The sequence below is a fragment of the Monopterus albus genome, unplaced genomic scaffold (assembly GCF_001952655.1).
Source record: "Monopterus albus unplaced genomic scaffold, M_albus_1.0 scaffold32.1, whole genome shotgun sequence".
Lineage (NCBI taxonomy): Eukaryota > Metazoa > Chordata > Actinopteri > Synbranchiformes > Synbranchidae > Monopterus > Monopterus albus.
This window is the reverse complement of record NW_018127912.1, coordinates 501,718-512,172: the sequence shown is the minus strand read 5'-3', so window position 1 is coordinate 512,172 and position 10,455 is coordinate 501,718. Positions and strand designations below refer to the sequence as shown.

General features: G+C 39.1%; 1 protein-coding gene across 2 annotated transcripts; it reads right to left on the bottom strand.

Moving 5' to 3' along the window:
• Positions 1-1,200: 1,200 nt before the first annotated feature.
• Positions 1,201-8,245, bottom strand: LOC109958452 (leukocyte immunoglobulin-like receptor subfamily A member 6). Of its 2 annotated transcripts, XM_020597102.1 has the most exons (11): positions 8,165-8,245; positions 7,605-7,753; positions 7,358-7,511; positions 6,281-6,667; positions 4,868-5,149; positions 4,759-4,782; positions 4,424-4,525; positions 4,283-4,313; positions 3,776-3,825; positions 3,581-3,615; positions 1,201-1,927 (listed from the first exon to the last, which is right to left on the bottom strand). In XM_020597102.1, exons 1-11 carry the CDS (start codon positions 8,232-8,234, stop codon positions 1,835-1,837), a joined length of 1,377 nt encoding a protein of 458 aa, XP_020452758.1. In that variant the 5' UTR covers positions 8,235-8,245; the 3' UTR covers positions 1,201-1,834. The 2 variants fall into 2 exon arrangements, with proteins under 2 accessions (XP_020452758.1, XP_020452759.1); XM_020597103.1 differs by lacking the exon at positions 3,581-3,615 and having other exon boundaries at positions 1,856-1,927.
• Positions 8,246-10,455: the final 2,210 nt, after the last annotated feature.

Sequence of the window (10,455 nt, the reverse complement as noted above, 5' to 3'; positions counted from 1 at the left end):
GCATTTGGCCAGGAATGAGACTCTGTCTGTAGTGTTAGTGTTTGTTTTATTGTTTATAGTTTTTATGTGTTGTTTTTATATTTGCATGATACGTTAAGTGCTTTGGTCAGCTGTGCTGTGGTAAAGCGCTATATATATAAAGTTGAGTTGAGTATTATGTGGTATTCATGTGGACGGCAAAGTAAGAATTTCATTGTACAGAGAAACATGTTTCCTAACTGTGCATATGACAAATAAACACTTTGACCTTGACCTTTAAGTTAATCTAAGTCTTATTCTTAAATCTCATCTGTTTTTTTTTCCTGTCTTCATAAATAAAATAAGAGATAAAGACATTCCCTATGTGCATGTATGCCACTGATAGAACGCTCTGTGCTGCTGTGGAGGCCAGTAAAATGTAATAAACCTCTGTACTACAGCAGAGTTGGCATTCTGCTACTTCCTGAAGTACAACGACAACACTTCTCTGCTGAGTTATTGTCCACCATAAAAACCACATTAACAGGTGGGAGGTGTATCTCCCTCTTGAGCCCTTTTCAGCATGCATATGTACAATATACTGTAGAAATGAACAAATCTGGATATGAGGGCTGAAACATATTGTTCTCAAGGTCAATGCTGGCCCTATCACCGCACAGTGAAGCGGTACTTTTCAGTGGCCGTTGTTTAGTGTGGATGTATCAGGTTTTCTTGGGTTCATGAATATCAGCGTCACATTGTTCCACTGATCGCAGAATTTGATTACAAAGGATCAACTTCATAAATGAAAATCATTCTGTACCACAGGTGTGTTTGGACGTCCGAATTATATATAAACAGTGCCCTCTGCAGAATATTTGGCAAAACTACAGCAGACCAATTTCAGAAAGTGTTTCATGCTGTATGTATGTGCCTGTATAGACAAATTTGTGAGACATCATTTTGTCCTGGCCGTAGATTATTTTCCTGAATTACTCTGTCCTTATCAAGTTGCCCACAGTCTGAGGTCTTCAAACTAGGGACCGGTTTTACCCAGCTCAAGATGCTGGACTAAAGAGGATAGAGATTTTGCAGCACCTCTGGCCTTATTTGTAAAATCAACTGGTCCTTTAAATCATTTCTGAAGATGTAGTTTTTACCAAAAGATTTTTTTTTTACAACTTTTTTATTTAATTAGGGTAAGTAGTTTTTATCTGTGCATGTAGGTTGGTATACTGGTATTGTTGACATAATCCTGTAAAGGATTTTGTTATCTGTGTGTTAGACAATATAAATAAAATGTTCAATTATTTTTTCTATGTAATTGTAAAAAAAGAAAACCTCTATGTACAGTAAAAACCGTTGACATTTTCTTTTACACAGTGAGGAAGCACACTGCTGGAATATCCTGCAAATCTGCTGATAGCACAATTAAATTATATGTAACATTAGCTAGACCTAAACCATTAGAGTGATGGATTATTTGACAAAACAATCAGGTGTCAAAGTCCATGTAGGACCTGGAATGAACTTCCATGACATCTGGGCGCTCTCTCTCCCTCAATGAAGAGCCTCTCGCATAACTTAAAGGCTGGAAATAAGCCATAAAACTTCATGCAAGATATTCACAAAACACATCTCCCACATACAAAGATAATAATAATGAAAATAAATCTGTATTTAAACCCACTGGTTCAGTAACATGTAAGATTAAACAAACCACGTATCCTGTCAAATTGCACAATTTTACTGCTACACAGAGAAGTTAGGAAATAGCCCTTCCTCTCCTGCTGAGTGACTTCAGCTGAGACTGCATTGATAAACTATGCTAAAGTATAAACACACACACACACAGAGAGAGAGAGATCAAACATTTCTAATATGCAGGATGGACTGGGGTCGTGAACGTGGAGTGAGAGTTCCATATTGGAGTTCTGGAGGTTGTCGCAGTGTCCCCACTAGCCCAATCCTGCACAAACACAAACACACAACAATAATCTATCAAAGATTAGCCTTGACATAATTTATTTTGGCATAGAGTAGCTCATATCCTGCCACTGTCAGGGTCCTAAATACAGCACAACAAATATCTTGAGTATTTAATAATATCACGTTTTTTATCATCATCATCATCATCATTGTCGTCGTTGTCGCCGTCATCATCTGACACTCCCAGAGTGCGGGTGTGATCTTCATTCTTCCTTCCACACAGTCTTACTCATGATTGTTTCATAAAAGAAAATCTGCTTTAGTATTTACATTGATAACTATTAAATGAAACTTTAGGGAAAATTTCAGTAAGAAAGATCTTTTCTCAAACTTTCTGCCATTATTTTTCTTTCTATGAATCTTTGCTGTTCCTGTATGTACTAATCTAATCATTAATCTAATGTACTAATCTAAATCATTCTGTCCGTCAGACCTGCTACTGCACAATCTCCTGTCACATCCCCTAACCTCATATGGGCTGACGCTTCACATTGATTGATGAAGCTTCATACTGATGGAGGTTAATCACCAAAGTATTTCCATCTATCCATCTATTATCTATACTGCTTCTCCTGAAGAGGGTTGTGGGGGGGTGTGACTGGAGCCAATCCCAGCTGACATTGGGTGAGAGGCAGAGTACACCCTGAATAGGTCGCCAGTCTATCACAGGGCTCTATGTGCACTAAAATGTGCAATAAAATGATGCAAAAACCTTACACCTAAAACTGCTGCAATTCTTGATAAAATTGCAGCTTTTTAAGTAGAAGTATGACGAGGACTGTCAACATTACTGCTAGGAGTACGACACATCCGATATTAGAAATTCAGTTCCTGTTGTGGCTGCTAGTCTTTGCATCAGTCAGTGATGACAGCGTTCTGTCCTCTAAGATGCCTGCAGCAGAGAGCCTTTAGTCTAATGAGAGCCCTTCATCAAGCTAATTTATGAAAGTGATTACCACTAATGAGAGGCGGGCCCAGACTGCACATCAGCACTAATGAGGAATATACTGTACTGTATGTGGGTTTGAGTTGACAGTGTGTTTGGGATATGGAGTGTTTGGTGACTGGCGTGTGTGTGCCTTTGTATTATATTGTTATATTATAATATATTGTATTATGGGGACCTAAACCTCTTAACACGCTAACATTGTGGGGACATGGCCATCCTTGTGGGGACCAGAGGCTGGTCCCCACTGAATTTTAGGGTGACAACATGGTTTAGGTATTAGGGTGAGGGTTAGGGTTAGGCAAGTCATGGTTATGGTTAAGGTTAGGATACGTCTACAGGAAGTGAATGTAGTCAGTGTAAAGTCCCCACAAGGAATGAAAACACAGCGTGTGTGTGGGGTTGTGTTTACAGCAAAGGGAAGTTTATAGTTGTTTGTCATGATGGAGAAACACAGAGGCCACAGAAATACCACAGATACCAAACAAGTGAGATGGACTAGAGAGAAGCTCATGATCAGCCCAAGAAGTTTGCTGCTGTAAAGTTTAAGGTGTTTATCTCAAAGTACTGTTTAACAAACTTTAAATGTGAAGTAAAAAAGTCAAAGGAAGCTAGTGCAAGTTTGACCATAGTTGATAAACATCCAAGAATTATTAGCAACTGAAAGTCCAGGTTTTGACTATTTACCTGAAAGGTGACGCTTAAACGCCTGAGTGTGAGATCTGCAAAAACAAGCAGTAACAATCAGTATCTGTATCTAAACAGATACAATATCTGTATGTTTAGCTCGTTACTTGGAATATCTATGCAATATTTTGCAGAACTATTAAAATACTCTGGAAGGTCATAGGGGGAAGAATGCTTCTGAAGAAAAACACTCACCAACCACATGGTCCTTAGCATGAACTCTAGTCCAGAGCTGGGCTTCCTGCCTGAAACAGTTCAACATAGGCTAATTTAACATCAGAATATCAAAGCTGCAGTGCAGGAATACATTTCAGGAACCATGCTTCATGAAAATCTACTTGACAAATCAACAAAGTCAGGTTTAAAATGTTAAATGAGTTTTCATATCATAAAAAAGTAAATAGTCCTCTCTACGGGCCATTATACATTTTGAACCTATATATAATATATAAGCAAATTCTTAGCAACTATAAGTAGTATGTTTACATTAAATGCTTGCTTTATGGAAATATTTCTAGCTGCCACTGCTTGTAAAGGGTTCTTAGGTATCATAGATGTGCTAGTGCTGCTAATACACGGTACTGTACAGTACTTATTTATGATAACCTTGAGAGAAAAAAATATGTATAGAGAAATACAGCGCTCATCTAATGGTCTAAATTATGTTAGTTTTAAAATGAATGAGTACTTATAAAACAGTACCTTTTCTTCTTTTCTCTGGCTGCTGCTTTTACTTTAAATAAAAGTGAAAAGAGAAGAGTCAAGCCAAATAAGTTTCACAAAGGAAGACAATCAAGACAGCAGAACTGTATCAGAAAAAGCCAGGTTTTATGTGAGAAATACCTTTTCTTTGTGCCACCACAGCAATGAGTGCTATTATACAGAGGAACAATACCACAGCAGAGAACGAGCCCATGACAAGAGGCCAGTCCACGCCTGACACATCTGTAAGCATGCGATACAGAAAGGATTGTCAGATATAAGATTATTCCTACTGAGGACCTTTAAAGTAAGGGTAACTGTATGTACTCAGATTGTTCAGTAATGAGTTTCCTTTTCCTTCAGACAGCTGTGATACATTTTAATTCAGTAAAAGGTCTGACTTATTTTTTTGTCTTTTGTTCCCAGCACTCATTTTACAAATAATAAAATGACATAGTATGTTAGTGAAAATCTACCTGATGATGAAGGAGGGGTCATTCCTGAAAAATTAAAAAGAAGCCGTCACGTGTTTGTGTAAAATTGCACTCAGACCACAGCACATCCAGTACAGGTCTAACTTCGTACCTCTGGTTACAGCCAGAGGGCGGCTGGGCTCCGAATGGCTCCACCTTTCTCCCAGCAGGACACTGTACTGGCACTTGTATGAAGCCACTGGAGTGTCCTGGACAGGCACTGGGAAAGTGGCCTGATGGTGGAACATTTTGGCATGGTAAGTGGCAACAGGAACTTCGTTATCCTCTAGGTAGAGGGAGAACACGGCACCAGGGTATGCAGGAGACCCTGTGCAGAGCAAGTGCCACACATCAGTTTGCTCCTGGAGGACAAGGGTGGGCAGCGGCAGCATGTCTGGCAAGACACCAAAATCAGGGTAAATATTAAGCAGGTACATCAAAGAGAAGCTCTGCCATGAATAAATCACTGTTTAAAAACATATAGTTCTAGAAAGTTGTAGGATTAATGAGCTGCTGAAACAACTACAGCTGAAACCATCAGTGAAGAGCTAAATCTGAAATCAGTGGAATCTGATTTATATACTGTAGCTTTAAGGAAATGATCAGCAGATTAATTGATAATGTTGTTAACTGTGGCTCTAGTTACATTTTCCTAATTTCTGTAAGCATCAGGTTCTGTTCTGTATCCATGCACCCAGTAATTATTCATATTAGCTTGTACATTTTCCCGCATATAAATAAAAACATTTCTTTATATAACAAAGCAATGGCTTACAAAATTGCTCACAGAAAACATGTCTGAACAATAAAATAAGGATAAGATAAAGTTTCTTATTGAGTAATTAACCTGTCAAAATTAACCTGAAGCTCAAAAACAAGTTAATGCACCAAGTTTTTAAAAACATGGAAGTTTTGGTAGAGACTTAAAGGAGGTCAGTGAGGTGATGAGGCAGACTTCAACAGGTATGCTATTAGGGGATCCATCAATCTGGATCAATCAAACCCCCCGAGATCTGATGACATCAATGCAGAACGTAAACATCAATGTTTTGTGTGCTTTTATTTTGACAGCCAGTCACATACATACACATTTCTGGTGAAGCACTGTACTTTTCAATCTGGACTACAAGCGCCAGGCAGTGCAGCTAGTATTCTGATACTAAAAGTGAGACATGAGCAGCACATAAGCTATTGAAGCATTTGATCCGTTCAGTCTCCACTGACTGATCTCCATGCAGCATCACTGTCGTCTGAACAGCTGTTGAGTTGGAAGGTCTTTATTGGTATTTGAATAGTACTTGAAAATGAACAGAGGAGCTCAATAAAATTTAAAAATTATACATTTGTTATGTTTTAGTTAATAAAAATATAATTGTGTGAAATAGGCAGATAATATCACTTGATACTGATCAAATCGAAGTCACATCATTTTGAAGTATCGCTGACAAAGAGAATCTATATAGGATCATGATGAGAGTGGCGACTTACAGTCCTGATATCAAAAAGTCTTTCAGGACATCCTCACCTGTGATGGTAACTTGAACCACGTTGCTAACAGTTGAATTAACCAATTGCCTTTCTGTGGTGAACTGGTAGAGGCAGGTGTATTCGCCCTCCTCTCCTCCTCTCACCGGCCCCACAGTGAAGACTCCTGGCTGGGGTTCAGGGCTGGATACCAGACTGCCCGGGAGCTGGCGGATAACAGATGTGGCCCCTGTTCGCTCAGTAGTCCTCAGCAAAAGGAAGGTCAGTGTTCCCTTGTTATTGCCGAAGTGAGACTGAAGCTGCTGTGGGAGTGCAGAGACTGAGCAGCTGAAGGACAGCATATCTCCACGTTTAACCGCACCAGTAGAGGGCTCCACTGACAGGACGGGAAGAGAGAAAGAGGGTATGGAGCGAGTAGGGGCAGCATCTGGAAAAATACAGACAAGGATAAAACAAAAGAAGGAAACAATGTCTCAATATTTTTCACGGCTTTGCTGATTTTACAGACCATTGACTGACATATAACTCAAGTAAAAGCTCCTTTAATGCTGACGACCTTGATTGGCTGACGTTACAAACCAAACTCATCTCTGTAACCGTCAACACTGCAGGATAACACATACTGTGATTGATGTTTTGCGTGTGGGAGAGAATGTGTGGGTGTGTGGGTGTGTGGTTTCTATATGAGGTGCAGGATGTAACTACCACTACACACACCCACAGAGCCGAGGACAATAAGAGACCACAGACAGCACCTGCAAGCAGCAGTGTGTTTGGGGGGTAACAGAGGAACGGATGGGTGTGTTTATTATTTTATACCACATGCGGAATCATTACTGAGTGCATATTGAACAGACAAACTGAAATACAATGTAAAGCCCACACTGTCCTTTATACAAGAGCAGTGTCTTGCTTCTTCCAGTTTATTTTGATAATGATTTGTGCAATAGGTCTGTATTTTCAGCACAGTGTTGAGGTGTGCATAAAGGTGACATTACAAGCCATAGAAGACTAATAGTGAGAGAGAGTATTTTGTCCAGTTCGCCAAGACTGTCAAATAGGTCACAGGGAGAATTTCTATCAAGGTTTGTATTTTTGGGAAAAAAAACACACAAACCGCTTTGCTGCTTCACTTGCAAATAGGGACTGAAAGCGCTGTAGCAGCCTTCCCGGTCTTTGTATAAACAGCAGAACATTTCATCTGGGCCTGAATTCACCTCGACAGTGAACTGGACCTGCTCAGCAGCCGACTGCAGCTCCTGAGAGTCCACCTCAATGAATAAAAATAGTTAGGGAAAAATATAAGCGCAAGAGGTATTAAAAACTCAACAAAACATACACACATTCTCAAAAAAAAAAGTTACCTGCTCTCTGTTCCTGTATAACTTGAACAGAACACCATGATAGCCCTTTGGGGCCTGGCAGATCAGGACCACAGAGTCTCTTGACTTCTTATAGATTTCCAGGCTTGGTGCCGGATGAATATAAGAGGAATATGAACCAGAAAATCTTCCTAGACAAGACAGAGAAAGGTATAACATACAGCCAGAATCAGCTGGGTTTCACAAGTTCCTTCTGAGAAGGAGCAACAGGGCAGTTGTGAAGCAGGTATGTAAAAATTGCTACATGTGGTGACGCTCACTTTGTACCAAACTGGTGATTGCAGCTGATGAGGAAATTAAAATAGAACATGACATTTGATGTAAAGAGCCAGCTTGTTATCCAAATATTAAGACCATTTTCAATAGACAGGACTGTTTGTATTAATGATTACATAATTGTAATTGCTTCTTCTTTAACCCCAGAAAATCAGTAAATACATATTTCTATTGCAATATTTTGTATATATTTAAGTTGATAGACAGAACTAAAGAAAAAACAATGTGAAGATTGTATTTAGGAATATCTATAGTGTGATACTTACCCCAAAGTTGTACAGAAGTAACAAACAGAGTGTATATCCAAAGTGATCGCCCACTACTAATAACCTGCATCTTTCACATGAGAGGAAAAAGACTTTCTGACGTAAAGAAAGCACCTACAATCATGACCCCCCCTCTCTCTCTCCCTCTCTCTCTCCCTCTCTCTCTCTCTCTCTCTTCCTCTTGCTCTGTTTTCTTAATACGTATGACATCCTCTTGAAGGCAGAATGATGGGGGAAGTCAGACTTATAAACACACTTCCTTTTTTGGATTCCATCGGTCAGATGCATTTCACTAAACCCACATTTGAAGATGTGAAAGTGTCAGCACATTAACAGATACGTTATTTGTTGGAAGTTGTTTCTGTAATTCAACATCAGTCAGAAAGATATTACTCTCTCCTATTTGTTTCTTGAAATTAATATGTGATGTGTGGATTTTTTTTTCTTATATGATAAAAAAGGGAACTAAGGTCGGATGTTCTGGTTGAATACTGTACATTTGTGAATTTTATTGTCTTACTTTTTTGTTAATGCAGATCACAACAAGCTATAGTCCTACTGGGACCATTATAGAAGTCCTGGTAATAGAGCTATTTTAAAGCTAAAGTATGTACCTTTCCAAATGCATTTGTTGTAGAAATATGAAGACGTATGATGTCAGAAGACAGGCCCACAAACATGATGTCGCATTCCATTAAGGGTCAGGCAGTGGAATGTTTACAGAATCTGTTTTTTTAACTTTGGAGTCATGGCTTGGTTTCTTACCTCTGAAAAGAAGGAATTCTCTGTATCATGTTGTCAGGTGGGCTAGTAAGTTGATTGGGAAGTCACACTCTGCCCTAGCAACCCTGTAGACTAGACAGCTACAGCATTTATCTGGCTCAGTTTTGAGTGATGATGCACACTCCTTGTATGGCGAGTTTCAGCTTCTCCCCTCTGGATGACGTTTTGTAGCCTCAAAGTGTACGATAAACTGGTATAGAAATAACTTTGTCCCAGTGGCTATCATTGGTATAAATAAGTCATAGGGATGGTGCACAAATAGCACAGATTTTATGAGTTATGTTAAAGCTCAATAGGGACTGTGTGAATATGGAGCACTTTTGTATTTTGTTGTATGATAGTTACAATGTTATTTTTGTCTCAGTGTGTTTGTTTTTTCATTTTATACATCTCAAACACAAGTGGCTTATAGAAATGTTTGTTAGAGTCTACACACAAGTCTTTTTTCTATACGGCAAAATGAAGTGAGGTCAAAAATGTGGAGAAAGTTTGTAACAGCCACATCTGCACATGACAGAAAAAAGAAAAATTTCATAATAGTGACAAAAAATGTGCTTGTTGTTAGATAAAACTAGATGTTTATAAACTCTATCAACAACTCCCATCATGCATCTCTGTGAAGCAGATGTTGTTTTGTTTGTGTAACAAGGGGACTAGGACTCAAGCCTAAAGGAACAGACCGCATTATACATTCAATTTATCTCAAAGTGATAAGTCATCCTAAAGATGATATGTAGTAGATTTAAATCACATTATTCTGGCACCCTGCAAAATGAAGTGTCAGATTTCATTATCAATTCATCAAAAGGAAGATTTTTTCCTGGACAGTGAAACCAGTTTTAGAGGAATAGTAACTCTAATCAAAGAAATATTCTCAAGTGCAGATTCTACATAGTGTTTCATCTGTTACTTTTTCTTTCAGAACAGTGATCATGTGAAACATGAACAACTTTAAAAACTCATTGGCTGCTTTTTTCTTTCTCTTTTAAGTATTCATATTGTGTGTACATAAACTGTTCCTCTCAAGGGAGGCCACCACAGTGACACATGCCAAATGTAAAAAGGATGAACAGCTGGTGGTATGAGGAACAAGATCAGTTCTTGTTTTCTAAAACTGCCGCATGTGAATCATTTTTTCAATCAAGCACAAAAGCACCCTCGTTCAACTATAAATGTTTTCAGAGAGGTACCTCTTCTTCATGTACTGTAAATAGACTGTATTTTATATAGCGCTTTCTCACAGTGTGTTGCACTGGTCAAAGTGTTTACAGGAGATCATACACTATTCACACACAACATTCACACACCGGGCGCTAGTCAAGCCACCAGGAGCAATTCGGGGTTCAGTGTCTTGCTCAGGGACACTTAGGCGCACGGGGAGACCGGGAGTCAAACCACCAACTTGCTGGTCAGGAGACGGCTGCCCTACCTCATGAGCCACAGCCACCCACATATAATACATAGTTGACAGTACAAAACATACTGGTGTCCCAAAATACACACTTGTT

What these genes read in the sequence shown, in the direction of transcription:
- LOC109958452 (XM_020597102.1), bottom strand. Translation starts at nt 8,234, where the DNA reads ATGCAGGTTATTAGTAGTGGGCGATCACTTTGGATATACACTCTGTTT. An exon ending in CCCTCTGGCTGTAACCAGAG is followed by an intron (nt 4,783 to 4,867) that starts GTACGAAGTTAG and finishes TTAATTTTTCAG; the next exon opens with GAATGACCCCTCCTTCATCA. An exon ending in TGTGGTGGCACAAAGAAAAG is followed by an intron (nt 4,314 to 4,423) that starts GTATTTCTCACA and finishes TTTTATTTAAAG; the next exon opens with TAAAAGCAGCAGCCAGAGAA.